General features: G+C 42.4%; 1 protein-coding gene across 6 annotated transcripts in view; it reads right to left on the bottom strand.

Annotated features, from left to right (window-relative positions):
- The window catches only part of LOC141083503 (PDZ and LIM domain protein 7-like), a 147,019-nt gene that overhangs the window by 64,526 nt on the left and 58,260 nt on the right, over window positions 1–24,233 (bottom strand). For 4 of the 6 annotated variants that reach the window (XM_073567841.1, XM_073567917.1, XM_073568057.1 and 1 more), the window contains 2 exons: window positions 9,411–9,562; window positions 1,622–1,652 (listed from right to left, as the gene is read on the bottom strand). In XM_073567841.1, the coding sequence (XP_073423942.1) occupies window positions 1,622–1,652; window positions 9,411–9,562 (183 nt within the window). Of the gene's footprint in view, window positions 1–1,621; window positions 1,653–9,410; window positions 9,563–18,576; window positions 18,605–19,425; window positions 19,591–24,233 lie in introns of those variants that run through there. The other 2 variants (XM_073568175.1, XM_073567983.1) reach the window with 2 other exon arrangements.

The raw sequence follows: 24,233 nt of genomic DNA on the forward strand, positions 1-24,233 counted from the left end.
AGGAGCCATGCAGTCAAGGATGGGAATAAGGAGCCATGCAGTCAAGGATGGGAATAAGGAGCCATGCAGACAAGGATGGGAATAAGGAGCCATGCAGACAAGGATGGGAATAAGGAGCCATGCAGACAAGGATGGGAATAAGGAGCCATGCAGACAAGGATGGGAATAAGGAGCCATGCAGACAAGGATGGGAATAAGGAGCCATGCATACTAGGATAGGGATGAAGGGACAATGCATACATGGCTTATACTCGAGTCACTAAGTTTTCCCAGTTTTTCGTGGTAAATTAGGTGCCTCGGCTTATACACAAGTATATATGGCAAGTACAATTATTTACTGGTATGTTTTTTTTTTTACATTTGTTGGCAAAGATCCACAAAACAGGGACATTATTACTGGATGAAGCCCCTGATGGGAGAAATATATTACTACAAGGGGCCCGGGATGGGAGGCATTATGCCAGGATGAAATATTTAACAACTATATTTGCCAACAGGCAAAGAGAACCTTATCTAAAGGACTGTGATTAAAACTTAACTTTAAATAAATTCTATTGATAATTAGAAGCTCTCCCCAACAATTAAAAGTACAAGCACACTTGTTGACATAGATGAGGTAACAAAACCTGTTGACAGATTCCCTTTAAGAGTCTAAAAAGCTTCGGTGGCCAGTGAGAAGATTGCAAGTATTCTAAGTTTCTTTTTTTGCTATAAAGATTGTAATAAAAAAAAATTGGCATTTTTTATGCATTTAGCACAACAACCTGATATAAAGAACAGGTGATTTTTTTTTATGACATTTCCTTTAAATGGCATTTGCAAGAACAGTTTTTTTCCCCATTAATCATTATGCATGGATGTTAATTGCACCCACACATAAATGATTTCTGCCTGGAAATGCTTTTATACTAATGACTCAGAACTTAGTGTGACTTTTCCAGAATACGCTACAGAACAGAAGCATATTGCTGCTTGATTGGGTGATGGTTCAACTATGAATGCTTGGAATGATTACATATAATATACAGATGTACCAATCAACGTGTTATTTCTATCAGACATAATCACGCATCGGCTTTTTAGTAGAACATTCTTTGTGAAAGCCTCTAAATTCGTTACTGTATCTCTATTTGTAATACCATTCATAAACTAGGTTAGGGATAACTGATGGCACAGTTATATGGAAGTGATAATTCATCTTCCTCAAGTAACACGTTCCCATGAGATCACCAGATTCCAGCAGCTTACAATATGACAGCCCCTGTTTACCCTGCGGGGCACAGACATCTCCAGGAAGGCGGGAGAAGAGAGAAAGCAGGCACTGTGCAATGAGAGATGGGGATCGGGAAATTGGTGGCAAGTTAACCAGAGTCAGAGGCAAAGTGCCACAGCAGGAAGGAGACAGGCTCCAAGTGCATGTGTGGGTAATGTTATTGCTTAGATGAGAAGAATAAAGAAGATACATTAAATTTCCATTCAAACGAAGAAAGCGAGAATAGAGAAAAAAACACATCAAGTACAAGTTGTTAAAAATAACTAGACTGCTTCCCACCTTCTCACAGTCATACAGACAACACCCACACACCATTCATATTCCTATGTACTGATGTAAGAAATTTACCTTTGGCTGATTACTCAGTCCCATGGAGAATCTAAAGAGAGAAAAAAAAACAAAGGTGTCACTTTACATTTTCCTACTTTCAGTATATATATATATTTATATTATATATACATATATCACGTTACACTTACACCCACAAGCTAAAATGTATTTTATTTGGATTTTATGTCATATATGAACACAAACAAGCGAGTACTTGTGAAGTGTAAAAGGAAATAATAGATGGTTTTCTAAATATTGTAAAATTGTAAATCTGAAAATTGTGACATGCATTTATATACAGCCCCAAAAGCCCATACTTTGTAAGATCACCTTTGGCTGCAATTACTGCTGCAAGTCATTTGGGGTATGTCTCTACCAGCTTTGCACATCTAAAGGCTGACATTGCTGGCCATTCTTTCCTGCAGACTAGCTCTCGCTCAGTGAGATTGGATGGAGACGTCTGTGAACAGCAGCATTCCAGTCTTGCGACAGATCCTAGATTTTGACTTGGCCATTTAAACACATGAATAAACTTTGTTCTAAATCAATTCATTGTAGCTCTGGCAGTATGTTTAGGGTCATTTTCCAGCTTGAAACTGAACCTACACCCCTGTCTCCAGTCTACTGCAGACTCTAATAGGTTTTCCTCCAGATTGCATTATATTTAGTTCCATCCATCAACTCTGCACAGCTTCCCGGTTGAAGAAAAGTATATCCACAACATGATGCTGTCACCACCATGTTTGATGGTGGGGATGGCGTTTTCATAGTGAAGTGCAGTGTTAGCTTTCTGCTACACATAGCATTTTGCATTTAGACCGAAACATTCTGATCAATGCACCTTCTTCCACCTGCTAGTTATTTGCAAACGACACATCTTATGAATTGCTTAAAAATGGATTCCTTCTTGCCACTCTTCCATAAAGGCCAGATTTGTGTAGTTTATGACTAGTTATCCTGTGGACAGATTCTCTCACCTGAACTGTGGATCTCTGCAGCTCCTTCAGAGTGACTATTGACCTTTTGGTTGCTTCTATAATTAGGGCTCTCCTTGCTTAGGATGTCAATTTAGGCAGAAGGCCATGTCTTGATAGGTCTGCAGTTGTGCCATACTCTTTCCATTTTCTTAGATTATGGATTGAACAGTGCTCTGCTACATGTTCAGAGTTTGGACTAAATTATATTTTTTTTTAGTTTTATATATATATACACATACATACACACACAGTACAGACCAAAAGTTTGGACACACCTCATTCATAGAGTTTTCTTTATTTTCATGACTATGAAAATTGTAGATTCACTCTGAAGGCATCAAAACTATGCCTTCAATTTTGAATAAATCCCCAATAGTGTCACCAGCAAAGCACCCCCACACCATCACACCTCCTCCTCCATGCTTCACGGTGGGAATCAGGCATGTAGAGTCCATCCGTTCACCTTTTCTGCGTCGCACAAAGACACGGTGGTTGGAACCAAAGATCTCAAATGTGGACTCATCAGACCAAAGCACAGATTTCCACTGGTCTAATGTCCATTCCTTGTGTTCTTTAGCCCAAACAAGTCTCTTCTGCTTGTTGCCTGTCCTTAGCAGTGGCTTCCTAGCAGCTATTTTACCATGAAGGCCTGCTGCACAAAGTCTCCTCTTAACAGTTGTTGTAGAGATGTGTCTGCTGCTAGAACTCTGTGTGGCATTGACCTGGTCTCTAATCTGAGCTGCTGTTAACCTGTGATTTCTGAGGCTGGTGACTCGGATGAACTTATCCTCCGCAGCAGAGGTGACTCTTAGTCTTCCTTTCCTGGGGCGGTCCTCATGTGAGCCAGTTTCTTTGTAGCGCTTGATGGTTTTTGCCACTGCACTTGGGGACACTTTCAAAGTTTTCCCAATTTTTCGGACTGACTGACCTTCATTTCTTAAAGTAATGATGGCCACTCGTTTTTCTTTACTTAGCTGCTTTTTTCTTGCCATAATACAAATTCTAACAATCTATTCAGTAGGACTATCAGCTGTGTATCCATCAGACTTCTGCACAACACAACTAATGGTCCCAACCCCATTTATAAGGCAAGAAATCCCACTTATTAAACCTGACAGGGCACACCTGTGAAGTGAGAACCATTTCCGGTGACTACCTCTTGAAGCTCCTCAAGAGAATGCCAAGAGTGTGCAAAGCAGTAATCAAAGCAAAAAGTGGCTACTTTGAAGAACCTAGAATATAAGACAGAGTATTTTCAGTTGTTTCACACTTTTTTGTTAATTATATAATTCCACATGTGTTAATTCATGGTTTTGATGTCTTCAGAGTGAATCTACCATTTTAATAGTCATGAAAATAAAGAAACTCTTTGAATGAGAAGGTGTGTCCAAACTTTTGGTCTGTACTGTATATATATACACATACACTCTAACCCTGCTTTACTCTTCTCCACAACTTTATCTCTGGACTAGAGTCTTCTTTGGCTTTCATGATGCTGTTTGATCCCTATTGTTCTCAACCAAACCTTTGAGGCCTTCACAGACCAGCTTTAGTTATACTGATAATTAGTGTTGAGCATTCCGATACCGCAAGTATCGGGTATCGGCCGATACTTGCTGTATCGGAATTCCGATACCGACTTCCGATATTTTTTCAATATCGGAATTCGGCATCGGAATCGGAAGTTCAGTTGATTGACGGCCTGACGTCATCATGATGCGCGGTGTGTGCGCATCATGATGCGCCGTCATTTCGGGCCTTCCGGGGGTCTCTGCCGGCCTGCCGGGGGGCTGTGCCGGCCTGCCGGGGGGCTGTGTGGACTGCCCGGGGTCTGTACCGGCCTGCCGGGGGGCTGTGCCGGCCTGCCGGGGGGCTGTGCTGATGTCCGGGGGTCTGTGCAAGCATCGTCCGATGGGACTACAAGTCCCATCGGGCGATGCCTGCTACCATGACAGTGATTGACACATTAGCCAATGATGGGACAGTAGTAGTCCCATCATCCGGCTAATGTGTTAAATGTTAAAAAAAAAAAAAAAAAAAAAATACTACATACATACTACATGCATGCTACATACATACTACATGCTACATACATACTACATATATACTACATACATACTACATACATGCTACATACATACTACATGCATGCTACATACATACTACATGCATGCTACATACATACTACATATATACTACATGCATGCTACATACATACTACATACATACTACATGCATGCTACATACATACTACATATATACTACATGCATGCTACATACATACTACATGCTACATACATACTACATATATACTACATACATGCTACATACATACTGCATGCTACATACATACTACATACATACTACATGCATGCTACATACATACTACATGCATGCTACATACATACTACATGCATGCTACATGCATGCTACATACATACTACATGCTACATACATACCACATACATACTACATATATACTACATGCATGCTACATACATACTACATGCTACATACATACCACATATATACTACATACATACTACATACATACTACATGCTACATACATACTACATATATACTACATGCATGCTACATACATACTACATGCTACATACATACCACATACAGTGCCTACAAGTAGTATTCAATCCCCTGCAGATTTAGCAGGTTTACACATTCGGAATTAACTTGGCATTGTGACATTTGGACTGTAGATCAGCCTGGAAGTGTGAAATGCACTGCAGCAAAAAAGAATGTTATTTCTTTGTTTAATTTTTTTTTAAATTGTGAAAAGTTTATTCAGAGGGTCATTTATTATTGAACCCCTCAAACCACCAGAATTCTGTTTGGTTCCCCTAAAGTATTAAGAAGTATTTCAGGCACAAAGAACAATGAGCTTCACATGTTTGGATTAATTATCTCTTTTTCCAGACTTTTCTGTCTATTTAAGACCCTCCCCAAACTTGTGAACAGCACTCATACATGGTCAACATGGGAAAGACAAAGGAGCATTCCAAGGCCATCAGAGACAAGATCGTGGAGGGTCACAAGGCTGGCAAGGGGTACAAAACCCTTTCCAAGGAGTTGGGCCTACCTGTCTCCACTGTTGGGAGCATCATCCGGAAGTGGAAGGCTTATGGAACTATTGTTAGCCTTCCACGGCCTGGACAGCCTTTGAAAGTTTCCTCCCGTGCCGAGGCCAGGCTTGTCCGAAGAGTCAAGGCTAACCCAAGGACAACAAGGAAGGAGCTCCGGGAAGATCTCATGGCAGTGGGGACATTGGTTTCAGTCAATACCATAAGTAACGTACTCCACCGCAATGGTATCCGTTCCAGTCGAGCCCGTAAGGTACCTTTACTTTCAAAGCGTCATGTCAAGGCTCGTCTACAGTTTGCTCATGATCACTTGGAGGACTCTGAGACAGACTGGTTCAAGGTTCTCTGGTCTGATGAGACCAAGATCGAGATCTTTGGTGCCAACCACACACGTGACGTTTGGAGACTGGATGGCACTGCATACGACCCCAAGAATACCATCCCTACAGTCAAGGATGGTGGTGGCAGCATCATGCTGTGGGGCTGTTTCTCAGCCAAGGGGCCTGGCCATCTGGTCCGCATCCATGGGAAGATGGATAGCACGGCCTACCTGGAGATTTTGGCCAAGAACCTCCGCTCCTCCATCAAGGATCTTAAGATGGGTCGTCATTTCATCTTCCAACAAGACAACGACCCAAAGCACACAGCCAACAAAACCAAGGCCTGGTTCAAGAGGCAAAAAATCAAGGTGTTGGAGTGGCCTAGTCAGTCTCCTGACCTTAACCCAATTGAAAACTTGTGGAAGGAGCTCAAGATTAAAGTCCACATGAGACACCCAAAGAACCTAGATAACTTGGAGAAGATCTGCATGGAGGAGTGGGCCAAGATAACTCCAGAGACCTGTGCCGGCCTGATCAGGTCTTATAAAAGACGATTATTAGCTGTAATTGCAAACAAGGGTTATTCCACAAAATATTAAACCTAGGGGTTGAATAATAATTGACCCACACTTTTATGTTTAAAATTTATTAAAATTTAACTGAGCAACATAACTTTTTGGTTTGTAAGATTTATGCATCTGTTAATAAATCCTGCTCTTGTGTGAAGTTTGAAGGCTCTAACTTATTTGCATCTTATAAAACCTGCTAAATCTGCAGGGGGTTGAATACTACTTGTAGGCACTGTACATACTACATACATACTACATATATACTACATACATGCTACATACATACTACATATATACTACATACATGCTACATACATACTACATGCTACATACATACCACATACATACTACATACATGCTACATATATACTACATGCATGCTACATGCATGCTACATGCATGCTACATACATGCTACATACATGCTACATGCATGCTACATGCATACTACATACATACTACATGCTACATACATAGCACATATATACTACATACATACAATACATTCATACAATACATACAGTACATAAAACATAGAGTAACATACTTACCAATACTTGTCACATTGTTCCCCGAAGCCATTGTCTTTTCCGGAATAAATATTAACATAACAAACCACAAAAATACTCACCCACGATCCGAAGCAGTCCACGAGTGTGTCCCACGACGATCTTGGGTAGAGAACTGCAGCATCAGATGATGCTGCCGTTCTCTACGGGCTGCAGGAATCCAATGACGGAAGGTAGGTATCCTCCCGCACTGTATTCCTCCGCCACTTAAAAAAAAAAAATGTCCCTAGTCTCACTTTATGCCATTGCTGTGTGGGAATTTCCCACACAGCAATGGCATAAAGTGAGACTAGGGACTTTTTTTTTTTTTTAAGTGGCGGAGGAATACAGTGCGGAAGGATACCTACCTTCCGTCATTGGATTCCTGCAGCCCGTAGAGAACGGCAGCAACAGCTGATGCTGCAGTTCTCTACCCAAGATCGTCGTGGGACACACTCGTGGACTGCTTCGGATCGTGGGTGAGTATTTTTGTGGTTTGTTATGTTAATATTTATTCCGGAAAAGACAATGGCTTCGGGGAACAATGTGACAAGTATTGGTAAGTATGTTACTCTATGTTATATGTACTGTATGTCTATGTATGTATTGTATGAATGTATTGTATGTATGTAGTATATATGTGGTATGTATGTAGCATGTAGTATGTATGTAGCATGCATGTAGCATGTAGTATGTATGTAGCATGCACGTAGTATATATGTAGTATGTATGTAGCATGCATGTAGTATATATGTAGCATGTATGTAGTATGTATGTGGTATGTATGTAGCATGTGGTATGTATGTAGTATATATGTAGTAAGTATGTATGTAGTATGTATGTAGTATGTATGTGGTATGTATGTAGCATGTAGTATGTATGTAGCATGCATGTAGTATATATGTAGTATGTATGTAGCATGTAGTATGTATGTAGTATGTATGTAGTATGTATGTGGTATGTATGTAGCATGTAGTATGTATGTAGCATGCATGTAGTATGTATGTGGTATGTATGTAGCATGTAGCATGCATGTAGCATGCATGTAGTATGTATGTAGCATGCATGTAGTATGTATGTAGTATATATGTAGTATGTATGTAGCATGTAGTATGTATGTAGCATGCAGTATGTATGTAGCATGTATGTAGTATGTATGTAGTATGTATGTAGCATGTATGTAGCATGCATGTAGTATGTATGTAGCATGTAGTATGTATGTAGCATGCATGTAGTATGCATGTAGCATGTATGTAGTATGTATGTAGTATATATGTAGTATGTATGTAGCATGTAGTATGTATGTAGCATGCATGTAGTATTATTTTTTTTTTTTTTTTTTTTTTTAACATTTAACACATTAGCCGGATGATGGGACTACTACTGTCCCATCATTGGCTAATGTGTCAATCACTGTCATGGTAGCAGGCATCGCCCGATGGGACTTGTAGTCCCATCGGACGATGCCTGCACAGCCCCCCGGCAGGCCGGCACAGCCCCCCGGCAGGCCGGCACAGCCCCCCGGCAGGCCGGCACAGCCCCCCGGCAGGCCGGCACAGCCCCCCGGAGCCTGCACAGACCACCGGCAGGCCGGCACAGACCACCGGAGCCTGCACAGACCCCCTGGCAGGCCGGCACAGCCCCCCGAAAGGCCCGTACAGACCCCAGAGAGGCTGTACAAGGGCAGGAAAGGGTTTTTCTTATTCCGATACCGGAAGTCCCATAGACTTGAATGGGACTTCCGGTATCGGAATCGGCGATACCGATACTTTTTTTAAAGATCGGCCGATACCATCCGATACGATACTTTGAAGTATCGGACGGTATCGCTCAACTCTACTGATAATAAATTACACACAGGTGGACTCAATTTACTAATTATGTGACTTCTGGAGGCAATTAGTCACTCAGGATTTTATTTAGGGGTATCAGACTACAGTGGGCTGAATACAAATGCACATTAGAAATCCATGTATAATTTACTTTGCACTTCAAATATATTTGCTACTTTGTGTTGGTATATCACATAAAATCACAGTAAAATGCATTTACGTTCGTGGTTGTAACAAGAAAAAAATGTGGAAAAGTTCATGGGGTATGAATACTTTTTCAAGGCATTGTACATATCTGGCAGCTACAGCTACACGGATAACACGATACACTATTGAGTGAATTGTAAGTAGAAATACAATGTTACCTACATTAAGTAGACCTCTGACTTTTTACACCTGATAGGAGGCGCATGGAGGGACTATCATTATGGCTAGGGATGAGCGGATGAGCTCCATTTCTTACCTGCTCAGAGCTAGGCCAAGATTGTTGCTGCAGGCTCGGATCTTGTTCTGGGCTTCAATGTGGGTCATATTTGAGGTGCTCTCACCGTCAATCTGTAGCAACCAGTCCCCAACATTCACTCCAGCCAGCTCAGCTTTACCTGCTGGAGTCAGCTGTAATAGAATTCGGACAGGTTACTTTTAGACACGAGAATTACTTATAATGATATCTATCAAGTTACATAAGTGAAACATATAAAGAAGGAAATGCACATAAAGAGCCAGAAATAACTAAAAATAATATTTTATTGAGACAATAGTGTTAAAAAGTATACAACAATTCATACAGTCCAAAAAAAGGGTGATCAGACAGTGAAAACTACCAAACAAGTGGAACCACAGGTCAGTGGTACAATAGTAGGTTCAGAATGCCTGTTTGTGATCAATGAATACTTATACCAGGTAAGTATAAGATGTAAAAGGGAATGGAACTAGTAGTGAACATAACCAAAAAATAAAGGAGAGATCTAAAGGCAGAGAGAACATAAAGATGATAAGTAATTGACACTGTGCAATGTTATCTACCGTACATCTGATTCAAGTTACATAAGGTTACCTTAAGACCCCGTCACACTACGCGATATCGCTAGCAATATCGCTAAAAAGTCACCGATTTTGTGACGTTGCAGCGATATTGCTAGCGATATCGCTATGTCTGATACTTACCTCCGACCGGCTCCCCCACTGGTTATCGCAGTTTGCGCGAGAACGGCCTGGCCGTTTCTCGTCGGCCGCTTTCTGCTGGGCTTCCTGCTGGCGCCGACGAGCAACGCGTGGACGCGGGTGGGAGGACGTCTTCATCGCCGCGTCTGACAGACGAGTAACGACCGCTGCTGCGTCGCTACATCGCTAGTGAGATCTGCCTGTTTGGCAGCTCACTAGCGACCACTTAGCGATGCACCTGCGATCCTGACCGGGTCATATCGTTGTCGGGATCGCTGGTGCATCGCTTAGTGTGACGGGGTCTTTAGCCTTTTACTGGGTCTACACCTGCTGCCACCAGTATACTGGTGTTCACCTGATCAGCAAGATAAAGGCCCATTTAGAAGAGACACTAATTGGGGAACAAGCATTTGCAGAAGCACTCGTTTCCAACTATCAGTCTGCCTAAAGGCTCATGCAGACGTCTCTTGGTCGGAAAACATTGCACAGACTGGCAGTGGGTCTACTGACGCAAGTGTGACTGCCTCATAGAAATATATGAAGTAGTCATGCTCATGCCGGGAGACCAACGTCTGCATGAGCTCTAAGCAGGCCATCGAACAATCCAAGCTGGCTTACAAGTCATTTTTTTGGCAACACCTCATCCAATGAAAACATGTGATGTGCTACTAATAACATGGTATCTGCACAAGACGATCATATTAACATTGTTCTGTCTGCATTTTGCTACTTCTGCCTTCCCAACCTTTATTGTTTTAAACCAGCACATCTAAGGGCTCATTTAAATATGCTGACCCTCGTTAAACAACCACCAATTAGCTACATGTAAGGCGGTTATTTAATGCAAACCACCTCCATTCACACACCTTGTAGGGTATCATGTTATCAGCGGCACACTTCTTTTGCAGATGATGATGTGCTACCTAGAATGATTTTAAAACTTGCCTAAAAATCATCTCACCTGACGATCACATGCTCAATTGTCGGGTGATTATGGACCTGTTTAGAAGTTCCTAGAAACACCTGTTTCGATTATCAGTTTGTCTAAATGGACACACTTAACTACTGAGCCTTGGTCTTCACATCAGCCCTGTCAATTGGAATTGCTGGGACTTATGCTTTTACACCAGGTTCACATGAGCTTATTTCTTGTTTACGAGACCTGCGGTCAGTCCAAGCATTTCAGTCTTTATGTGAACCATGAAATACAGCCATGTGAACCCGAACTTCTAGAGAAACTCCTGGACTCTCAGGTCTTTCCTCATAAATTATGCACATACAATAAATACATAATAATAATAGCATCTAGTGGGACAACATAAAAATGTCAAATACAACGTAATAAAAAATGGAAAAAAAAAAGAATGCCCTAAAGGGGTTGTACCATGATTAAGGTAACTATTATTCAATTCGATAGAACAGGCAAACTATAAAACACTTTTTTTATTAAATCCATTAAAAAAAAATTCTCCTGTTTCTTGCTATTGCAGTTCCATACTTGTTATTGCACCCCCTGGTGCTCATTTTTTTCCCTCTCAGAGCATCTATGTTATTTTTTTTGTTATCTAACAGAGTAAATATGGTAGAGTGTATCCATGGGACAACCAATACAATTATACATGATAATATGATAATATAAACAAAAAACTGTTCACCGCTATCATTTTGATGAATGTTATTTTTTTTTCACCACACAATATTCTATGCAGTATTTAAAATAGGGGGCAGGTCAGTGAAGGATCAGTCATAAGCCCATAAACATACATATGTAAGCAGGGCAACACATAAAGACCACCCACAGGCCACCCCAGGGCACGAGAATCTCGTGAACTCTAAACTGCAAACACAGATTAAACAACCACAAGACGGATTTCATCAACCCAGGTACTGTGCACAATCCTGCTGACAAGTTCCCTTTAAAGGTTTCAGATCACCAAACAAATGTAAATATTAGACAAATATAACACAAGTAAACACAAAATTCAGTTTTTAAACCAAGGTGTTATTAAGGGAACAAGAAATTCAAATCTACAGGGCCCTGTGTGAAAAGTAATTGCCCCCTAAACCTAACAATTGGTTCGGCCACCCTTAGCAGCCACAAGTGCTATCAAGCATTTGCGATAACTGACAATGAGTCTTTTACAACGCTCTGGATGAATTTTGGCTCACTCATCTTTGCCGAATTGTTGCAATTCAGCCACACTGGAGGGTTTCCGAGCATGATCCGCCTTTTTAAGGTCATGCCAAAGCATTGCAATCTGATTAAGGTCATGACTTTGACTAGACCACTCCAATGTCTTAATTTTGTTTTTCTTAAAGGGAACCTGTCACCCCCCAGGGCGTTTTTAAGTAAAAGAGTCACCTTTAGCAGCACTAAGCTGAATTCTGTGAAGGTGGCTCTTCTGTTTCTGACCCCTAGTAACGCCAAAATATTGACTTTTATAACTAGGTCCCCATACCTGTAATGCGTCCCATAGGTATGGTGTGTCCCCCTGTATCAGCCGCCTCCCAGCCGTCCATCATGGCCCTGTCTTGCATCTGGGCACCGCCTCCAAGCCATCCATCATGCCCCTGTCTTGTGTCTGGGCGCCGCCTTCCATCCGTCCATCATGCCCTTGTGCGCCCCCGCCTCCTCCTGTGTTGTATGCCGACGACTGCGCTGCGACAACAGCTTTCGGGCATGCGCAGTGCGCGCTGCCCGGGAACGGACATCAGGCCATCAAGCCTGCGTGTTTTGGAGTCACCCGATTCCAAGGCCTGCAGTGTTTTATGAAGTCATCAAGGTGTTTTCTGGCAAAACTGAGATGAGCCTTTATGTTCTTATTGTTCAGCGGTGGTTTTTGTCTTGGAACTCTGTCATGCAGGCCATTTTTGCCCAGTCTCTCTTATTGTGGAGTCATGAACACTGACCTTAACAGAGGCAAGTGATGCATGCAGTACTATGGATGTTGTTTTGGGGTCTTTGGTGACCTCTGGGTGGAGTCGTGGCTGCGCTCTTGGAGTACTTTTGGTGGGCCGGCCACTCCTAGGAAGGTTCACCATTTGTGGATAATGGCTCTCACTATGGTTTGCTGGTGTCCCAAAGCTTTAGAAATGGCTTTAGAACCTTTTCCAGACTGATAAATCTCAATTACTTTGTTTCTCATTTGTTCTAGAACTTCATTGGATGGCGGCATAATGTCTAGCTTTTGAAGATCTTTTGTCTACTTCACTTTTTAAGGCAGTTCCTATTTAAGTGATTTCTTGATTGAGAACAGGTGTGGAAGTAATTAGGCCTGCGTGTGGCTATGGAATTTGAACTCAGTTTCCCAAAGATGTGGTAAACCACAGTTAATTTTTTGTTTTTAGGTGGGGGGATGCAATCACTTTTTCACACAGGGCCCTGTAGGTTTGGTTTCATTTTTCACTTAATAATAAAGATCTTCATTTAAAAACTGCATTTTGTGTTTGTGTTATCCCTGACTAATATTTACCATATATACTCGTGTATAAGCCGAGTTTTTCAGCTCCTTTTTTGGGCCGAAAAAGAGGCTCTTGGCTTATACACAAGCCATACAGCGGAAAGCCGGCGGGGAGGGGGAGCAGGAGACATCATACTCACCCTTCTGGGGTCTGCATATCAGGCTCTGCTACATCTCAGTCCCACTGTCTAATTCTCTCTTCCTGTCTTCTTCCTGTGCGGTCACATGGTACCACTCATTAAAGTAATGAATATGGACACGTCACCACTCCCATAGGGGTGGAGAGCATATTCATTACTTTAATGAGCGGTGCCATGTGACCGCACAGGAAGAAGACAGGAAGAGAGAAGCAAATGCCAGAAATGAGATGTAGCAGAGCCTGATATGCAGGACAACAGGAGGGTGAGTAGCACTGGGGGAGGGTGAGCTGTTATGAATGGGTCACCGAGGAGGAACAACAAAAAGCTAAGTCCCAGAAAACCAGAGGTTGGTAACTATGCAGATTGCAGATCGCTGATCTTAACCACACAACTAACAGTAGCAGTGGAGCGATCCTACGATGTTCCTAGACGCCTCGTCACCGCCGGAGGACTACATAAACCTAAAGCAAGAAAAGGGAAAACTAACTGCCCCAGAGCAGACCCCAAAGGAATAGACAGCCCCCACACATGTATTGACGGTGAAGCAAGATGAAAACACAAACACAGGCAGGAAAATAGGCTGAGCAAACGATGGGGCCCAACTAACTATAATGAACAGGAAAGGAAAGACACTGTCTGCAATCTGCCAAAAAACCCTACAAAATAATGTCCAATACTTCTGATAACAAAATTAACCCTGAAGTCACTAGACTTCTCCCACTACATCAGCACTCTGAAATATTCTGAGACAGAGCAAAAAGAGGCCAATCTAATAAGGGACTAAAAAACAAATTGACAAATACAGATAAATAAGAGTGGAAGTTCAACACAGCCCAGCCGGGGCTGGCTGAACACACAAAAAACTGAATAGACCAACAAAATCAAGTGTGAACATTAGCAAAAACACTTAGCTTTGAGAAGGCTGGAACAGAGCTGAAAACCAAGACCTGAGCAGCCTGAAGCAATCACCAGCACTGACTTAGATTGGATTTAAGACTGCCGACGCCGTAAGATTCCTGAGGTCCAATCGTCATCATCACCATCAGGTGGTAGAGCTCCACTGACCAAATCAGCCTCACCACCTCCTGTCACCACCAGAGGGAGTCTGGAAGGCGAACTCACCACTGGTGGAACAGAGAATGAACTCACAACAGTGAGCCATGCCATATTCACCTGTACCCGTTCCACCACTGCGCTGTCTCCCGGGTCCTATTGCTGTGACGTTCAGGTCATAGGGCACGATGACGTGATTAGTGGCCACCCTCTGCCTGAACAGTCACTGCAGAGAGCCGGCGATGCTGAGGAGCAGCGGTCAGCGATGAGAGGTGAGTATGTCATTTTTTTTTTAAATCGCAGCAACATTATATGGGGCATATATTATTATAGAGCATGTTATGGGCCCACAATTAACCTTTGTTCATCATTATATGGGGCATATATTATTAAGGAGCATGTTATGGGGCCAGCACTAACGTTTGTGCAGCATTATATGGGGCATATATTAATATGGAGCATGTTATGAGGCTTCCATTAACCTTTGTGCAGCATTATATGGGGCATATTTTAATATGGAACATCTTATGGGGCCACCATTTTACTTTTATTAGTATCTATTTTTATTTTTGAAATGTACCAGTAGCTGCTGAATTTCCCACCCTTGGCTTATACTCGAGTCAATAAGTTTTCCCAGTTTTTTGTGGGAAAATTAGGGGTCTCGGTTTATACTCGGGCCGACTTAGGCTGCGTTCACACGTCGCTTTTTTTGCGTTTTCCCGGCGTTTTTTAATGCGCTATTTTGCCGCGAAAACGCAAAAAAAAAAGCATCCCATGCAATCCTATGGGATTCCGCAATGCTGTGCTAATGCTGCGGATTTTCCCGTGGCGGAATCGCATTGCGGAAAAATACGCAGCATGCTCATTATTTTGCGGAATTGCGGAGATCCCGCACCCATAGGATTGCATTGTTCCGGTTACTTCTCGCATGTGGCTGTGCCCACCATGCGAAAAGTAAGCAGAATATTTGAGGATGGTACCCACGGTCCGGAGGAGAGGAGACTGTCCTCCGGGCTATGGGTACCATATCCTTGTAAAAAAAAAACAAAATAAAAATAAAAAATGGTGTTATATTCACCTTCCGGCGTCACGCGCAGCCTTCCCGGGCCTCAGCGATGCTTCCGTTCTCAGTAATGCCTTGTGAGACCTCGGATGACGTCGCGGTCTCGCGATAATGTAGCGGTCCCTATTCCTCACTAGACCGCTACATTATCGCGAGACTGCGACGTCATCCAAGGTCTCGCGAGGCATTACTGGGAACGGAAGCATCGCTGAGGCCCGGAAAGGCTGCGCGGGACGCCGGAAGATGAATATAACACCATTTTTTATTTTTTTAAATTATTTTTAACATTAGATCTTTTTACTACTGATGCTGCATAGGCAGCCTCAATAGTAAAAAGTTGGTCACACTCGTCAAACACTATGTTTGACGAGTGTGACCAACCTATCAATCAGTTCTCCAAGCGATGCTACAGATCGCTTGGAAAACGCTAGCATTCTGCAAGCTAATTACGCTTGCAAATCGCTAGTTTTTCCGCGGGAAAATGGCGGGAATTTAAAATGCGATTTTCCAGCGGAATGGAATTCCGGAATTCTCGCGGTAACTTCCACGAGAGTTCCGCTATGCGTGCACATAGCCTTATACTCGAGTATATAAGGTAAATTTGTTTTGGTGATCTGAAAAATTTAAGTGCAAAAAAGAACAGGAAATCAGGTAGGGGGCAAACCCTTTTTCACACAACTATATACGCAAAATGATCAGCCGATAACCATAGGTATGACACAGTCTTTGGATCTCACTGGACTGAATGGATTTTGATGGTAATAATCTCAGATCAGCTTTAGCCAGCCTCCATCTCTTTGGTCGTTACTTAAAGGGTACCTGTCACCAGGTTGGCCCCATATGATATATGGCCACCATCATTCAGAGATCATATACACCATACTAATATGCTGTGTATATGCCCACGATCTGGCCTGCAATAAAAGAAAAGCACCTTTCATTATACTTCCCTGTAGTGTGGTCGGGTCTGGTCCGAGGGATATCGCTTATCCTGGTCCGCCGTCTGCCTTTTTTTCAATGCCATCCTCCTTCTGTGCTTCGTGTGGATGCCGAGTGCTATGTAATCCACACAGTGTTCCCCGCATCTTGCGTCTTTGCATGCGTACTTCTCTGCTCTGACTAGTGCAGGCTGAAGTACTGCAGTGCGCATGCGCTGGGGCTCTCTGAATTTCCTGATGCATGCGCATTGCAGAACTTTGTTCTGTACTGGTCAGGGCAGTGAAGTACGTAAGTGGAAGAGCGCGATGCCGGGGCACACTGTGTGGATTACATAGCACTCATCATCCACACGAAACACAGGAGGACAGCATCGAAAAAAAAGAGAGGAGCTAGACCAGGACAAGAGACAACCCTGGGACTCGAGTATAATAAAAGGTGTTTTTCTTTTGTTGCAGGCAGGATCAGGGATAAATACATAGCATATTAGAATGCTGTATATGAGCGCTGAAAGGGGGTGTCCTTTTCTCATATGGGGCAAACATGGTTACAGGCTCCCTTTAATAGATTCCCGTATCATGGATAGTTAATAACAGCTTAGACTATGTACTCTAAAGGCAAGTGGACAAAATGTAAGCCATGTCTGTGCAAGCCACCAGCAAGAGAAAAACACATGGCTGAGTGTCCCTCTACGGGAGCTGGAAGGCGGCTTAGTATTAATAACTAAAAATTGCACAACCTCAGCACTTCTGAGCAGCCACATGACGGCACAGCCCACCTGTCCCTTTTATTCAGTCCTCCCTCTGCCCTGGCAGTCACATAAAAAAAAATCTGCCCCACCACAAGTGTGAGAAACAGTGTTCATTTTATCAGAAGAGACTGATGAGGGCAACATGCAGTTTTTCCACAAAAAGAAAAGTGTGGCCTCATGCCAATGGCCGATTTAGATGAGCCAATAATCTGTTCAGTCCTGCCTAAACAGGCCAGTAACCACCTAATGAACAAGCACATTGCTCCATCTTTGGGTGCGATCATTTTTAAGCAGGATTAAAAATCATGAATCACCTGTAGAAACAGATGATGCGCTGCCGGTAACGTCACATTCTGTTAACAATGGTCCTGTGCACATAGGATACTCGTTGGCCAGTCTAAACAGGCCAGAAAACAAATGCAGATTGGCAGTCGTATAACAGCCCGATTCGTGTTGCGTAAGGCTTTGTTCACACGCAGCGTTTATTTTATGCAAATTAAAAGCTGCTTTTTACAGTACCAGTAAAAGTTGAGATTTCAGAAATCTTATGCACTTGCTTTTTTTTCCCCAGACCGAATTGGGGAACTGCAGCGTTTTTGAAATTTGCAGCATGTCAATTCTTTCAGTGTTTTTTCAACCAAGAAAATCAATGAAAAAGTAAAAAGCGCAAGTGTTTTTGAAGCTTACATGTACTGTAGACAGACACATGTAATCAGCAGCCAGAAAAGCATCAAAACGCTGAAAAACAGGCATTTTCACTACAGTGTTTTTACTGCCAAAAGGGCAGCGTGTGAACATACCCTAAAGGGTACTGACACATAATGTAACCATGTCTGGCATCCTAGCAGCTATATCCAATGGGATCTGATTATAAAGTACACATCAATGAGCTTAATATGAAATATGGAGTGAGAAACAATTGCTTTGATGTTTGCACAGGTGACATCATCATTATTAGGAAGTGCTTTCCTGTGTGCCATAGTCAACAGATGATATCATTGTTGTGGCTCATAAAACCAGGGCGTGTGGGCGAGTTTATGATACTACTCGGGAACATTTACCTTGGACTGCTGATGTAGCCGTGCTCCTCAGCCAGTATTCACTGTTCTCCATTTGTAATCACTCTTGAATTTTATATACCGTATATAAATTGTCAACTGGGCGTTACCATTTCCCTTGATTTGAAAACAGGACCCCAGTGCTGCAAATCAACAGTGCTAACCACTGAGCCACCGTGCTGCCCTATGGGGGGACAGGCCTCCAACTGGTAACACCTAGCTGTCAATTCAGTCACAAATTTAAAGGAGTAATAAAAGAGAGGGACAACACTACGCAGCGTTCTAAGGACACATTTCCCAGAAATCTTCCTTTCTACAGAATACATGTATTTATTAATGTGGACAGGTCGGGAGTGGCGACGGATCACTGTAACTTTGGCTTCATAGGGATGTTATATGTAGCTGAAGAAACAAACCATACCAGACGCCTCTATTGCTTAGGTACATTACATTCCTGGTACAATAGTCTCCCGCGAAACATGAAATCTGGCTTGTCTCATGGGCTGATTTAAAGTTGCATGTAAAAAAAAAAAAAAAGTGCTACAAGCGGTCGTGCTTTACTGCCTTACATTTCTAACACAAATCAATATTGCCACAATAAATAAAAATAGAGCAGGGGATGCAAAGCATTGCTCTACACACAGGAGTGCACACATGGAAACTCCTCTGCAATTCCATCTACAGTATGGGAAAAGAGAGACATAAGGAGACCAAAGTGGGCAGAGGCAGTGATGTATGCTGGCTGCCCTCCCATCATTCCACACCAAGTGCTACCTGATGACGGAGAAGATCCCAGCGACTGAGCAAGTCTGCCAGCAACAGTGGTAATTAAAGACACACATAAGGACATACCGTATGTAGTGGGACTTTACTGTGTGGCTGTCAAGCATGGCATGAGTGTGGGCGGTGAGGGAAGGAACAAGCTGTACAGTGCAGCTCCAGGGGAAGAGATATTAATAGGAATCACATGGAGCTGCTTACACAGTACGGCTCCGTGCAGGGAGCTCTCTGCCCCCGGGCACAATGGCGGAAGCACTTTACTAGCCACATGTGACTCCATTCAAGAAAATCTCCATTCACAATGCCAGCTGAGAAGTGTGAAGAGCTCCGCTCACTCCGTCCATTCCTACATCAGCCATTTATCATGGAGCCAGGGATGATTTAGTCGCTCACTTTCCATCAAAATTGTAAACCACAGTGTGACATTCACTAATGGCTTTAAAGAGGACCTATCACCAGGTGAAAAGTGGCCATTTTTTTCTCTCATTACCGCTGATCATTCTAATCCGCCATACAGTAGCAGTAATATGGGCCTTTTCATTTGGAGCTCATTTCTTTTTGGGTCTTTATTAAGGACGCATGGTCACAAGATGATATTGCAGAGCAGCCGAATGACACGCCCCCGCAGAATCCTGTGAGCCACGCCCCCACAGAATCCTGTGAGCCACACCCCCACAGAATCCTGTGAGCCACACCCCTGCCGTAAAGACCATAAAAATGTGCACTATGTAGAAAGGCCAATATCTCTGCAACCCTATGGCGGGTTAAAAAAAAAAAAGAAAAAAACGGCACACTCAGAGAAGCAATAGGAATACAATAAGGGCAAAAACCTGCCATGTTTGAACTGGTGACAAGTCCACTTTAAGTCTAATTAACTCAAATGGGAAGTGTAATATTTGTGTAATATTTCACATTTTCCTGGTTAGCCAACATTTCATAGCGTGGCTTCCCTTAAGCAGCAGGTGACGAAACGTGCGTCAGGTGAGGGGACGCAGAGCGAACACACCATCTTTGATAGGTAATATGCTTTTTTCATTATGAGACACTTTTTATGGTATTGCGGTCATCTACTGCTATCTGGTGTGTATTGGCGAGGATTTGTCACGGCTTACCTTATGGTGGGGATTTTCAGTTATATTTTATATGATTCAAGCTACTTTGCAGCATCACCTCTATGTATGTTACAAGGGGTGATATCTGATATTTGTTTCCATCACGGGTTATTCACTCAGAATAGTAATCATTTGGACTATTATGCCCATAGTATACTTGATATGTCTCAATAGAGACTGACCTATAGATATTTATTGTACAAGTTCTTTTTCTACTTATTTGGATTAGGTATTAATATGTTGCAGTTACTCCTACGAGCTCGCTGTCCCTCATAGAATTTTTGCTTTTTTTACATTTTGTATTTTAACATTATTGACTAAATAAACATTGTGATTTTATATTGGGAACTCTTCCTTTTTCCTGTTTATTATTTGGCACATATGGGAATTTTTGTGTGTAAATATTATTGAAGTGCCCTATATGAATTTGGACAAATTTATGTTGAAATCATATATAAATTGTAGGATTTTTTTTATATGACTTGAATTTTATTTTTTTTAAATCCCTGCTCATTCTGGGGTGGTCCCAATCAGTCTGCATACAGGAATGCCACTCACTGATGAGAACCGCCTCCTTGACTCCTAAGCCAAGAATGAGCAAGTATTATATTGAATAAAATATGAATGATACTGAATCCTTTTCCTACATATCAATCTTCTCCGATCCACCTGCTGGCAGATCATTCTACATGTTCAATGTGACAGGTTTCTTTAGCATCAGATGCTTCAGCATAAGATAGCTATGACACCTCACAGCTTGGAGTGTCACCACATAGTTCCTATTAGAGCTGAGGTAAAAGATTCGTAGGACCCTGATCGGGAATGGATATCAGTGCTCCATAGTAGCTGGTCCAGGGTCATAGGAATTTCCTGAGCTGACACTTAAAAGCGGACATCCTGGGCACCTCTGGTGACTAGCAACTAGGTCTAACACAAAGTCATGGAGACCTTGTAAATGCCAGAGGAGGAAGCTCACAGCAGCCTGGCCCAGGGGCCAGAGTACTAATATGGACAACGGTGCTGCCACTCTTTTTATTACCTCTAGTTCCAATTGGACGATAAGGACAAGAATTGCAGTAGTTAGCATATAATGCGTGCCTTTGGACAGACTAACCATGTTCATCAGAAGTATATGAGCATCTTACAGATGACAACAATGAAGCTGCCAAAAAATACAAAAGTCTGGCACAAAGGACATCTGTCATCTTATACAAAACCTATAGAAAGGATAATATTTCTGCTCTAATTTCCCACAAGGAAAATAAAACTGTTTTTGGTGCACAAACCATTCTAATATGTCCTGATTCTTGTGCTCTGAACAGTTTCTCTTTACCAGAATTCTGTCAGCACTATAGGTGCAAGAACTTCCATTCCCGCACGTTCTACTAAACATTATATATAACTTTGCTCAATAGCTTCCCTATTCCATACTGAATGCCCATCTCTCTGTTATGCCTGTGTACGATTTGACAGAAAGGAGAATAATAGCAGAGATTTGCCCCACTTCCTATAATCCCTTTCTGCGGATGGAGCGACAACACATCACAACAGTGTATTTTGAGGGGTAAGATAAGAAATAAACTAACCTGAAATCCAGTGACAATTTAATGAATGTAAATAAGCCATTTTTTTGAGACTTTTAAATGGCAAAAATGCCTTGAATAGGGCAATACAGGTGCATAATCAGGCAGACGTATCCATTCCATAGCTGTTATCTACACCCCTCATCTCTATGGATTAGCAATGTGACAGCCGTCAGACACCCCTGACTTAGCAGGTGTCATAGGATAGGTTATATTGGGAAATCCTATTTTCTATCACGGTGGAAGCAGGCTTCCCAATAGATAGAACTTTTGGTGGATGCCATCAAAATATGTAAGATTTCCGTTAAAAATCTCATATCTTCGGCCAACTTTAGAACATTTCTGCCTGCTACAGTACATACAGGTCACATCGTAAGGGCAGCATTTTCCACTAGTTTACTTACGTATACTGCCTGTAGCTGGCCTTGGCGGAGGGAGTATAAGTGAGGGGTACAGGCTATAAGAATACAGTAGATAGCAATAACTTCCAGTACAAAGCTTTTTTTAGCTGCTTTATATACGTAGTCTCCTCTTTTGATGTGTCACTGACCCCATGATATGCTCCATTTCACACTTATAATCAACTACGCAAGCTGAAATGCTTACCATCTAATTTGTGATATGGTGACGCAGATCTACGTGGACCACCTACCCCACTGGCCAACACTAGCGGGGGTGGAGGGATGTAGCCCTCTGCATAGGTCTCCTGGCAACAGTTACCTTTCTCACGTAAGCTGTGCCCTTGTCTCGTGGGCTCTGGCACGGCTTGTCTGGAAATAGCTCTGCTCAAAACAGCAACCTGTTGTGCTCCGTGCAGCCAGATCTATTTTAAAGAAAAGCCTGCGGGGGGATGCAAAACTGTTGATGGAGGGGGGATTGTAATTACACGAAAGCACTCAGCTTAGCCTAACCTTCAATGAACACCAGCATGCTTACCCGCTAAAATATGTGAGGCTTCTCAGGACAAAAAAGGCTATAAACTGGTAAACTAGAGCCATTGTCAGGTTGGCGCCGTTACACTGATTAAAATTATGCCAGTGGGCGAGGTTTGCGCAGATGGAGAGCATCGCTTGCCGTTAGATGCTACTATGTATGCACAGCCGCCAGGGCCATTTGGCAAAATGGCACTGGCACATGCGCAGTAGCATCTAAGTGCAGAAAAGCAGCTAAACCTGATACCTGCGTTTTTTGCTGGGTTTTTGCACTTACTCATTGCTACGGGTGAAAAAACAGTGAAAGAAGTGGCATGCTGCAGATTTGGAGCAGAAAATTCAGTAAGTTGCATAATTTTTGGGGGGGGGCACTAAACTTTCAGCATGCACAACAGACAAATGTACCTGAAAAAAAAAACACAAAGCAAAAAACGCAATAAAAACTGCTTTTTGTAATTATAAGTAGCTTCTTACTGCCAAGAGGGCAGGTTTTGCCTGCAGGAAAAAATGCAGCAAAAATGCAACTTGTGAACACAGCCTTATAGGGAAAGGAGTTTCTCTTATAATGAGAAGTTAGAAAAATGTGGCTCGTTCTCCATCCCTTATAAGGCTGTGTTCACACGTTGCTTTTTTTTTTTTTTAAATTCGTTTATTAAACCATAAACAGCTATACAATACACACACTGGTATATGATGTTGAGCTTGATAAAAGATATACATATGCTTCATATAACATGAAAATGTAAAGCAAAATGTGCGCATCAGTTGTATACAAATAAAGCAAAATATAATGCTAATTAAATCACAATAGCTTCGTGTTGTTATTCCAGTGATGAAAGCTACCTAGCTTCTAAACCATACCTACACCTACAAGGACCTAAACTATTCCGCAGCCTACTTCCACATAGTTGGCTATTTACTATGTGACATCTCTACTTTACAAAGTGCGATGAGAGGAATTCCACCTCTCCCAAATCTTTTCGAATTTACCTGGGTACCCTCTGTTTTGATATAAGGTACGCTCATATGGGATAATCAAATTTACCAAATTGATCCAGGACCCGAGAGAAGGAGATGAACTTCCCATCCACCGTAATGCCAGTACCTTTCGCAACATAAACATTGTCTCCCGTAGGAAAATCCCGACATATTGACCCCATGTCTCCTCATCCCATACTCTAAATAGACAGACCAGTGGTTCAAGGGGAACAGGAATTTGTACCAAAGATGTCAATAGTGATGTCACCTCCCTC

This window comes from Dendrobates tinctorius, unplaced genomic scaffold (genome assembly GCF_039654945.1).
Source record: "Dendrobates tinctorius isolate UK_male_01 unplaced genomic scaffold, ASM3965494v1 ptg000001l, whole genome shotgun sequence".
Classification (NCBI taxonomy): Eukaryota; Metazoa; Chordata; class Amphibia; order Anura; family Dendrobatidae; genus Dendrobates; species Dendrobates tinctorius.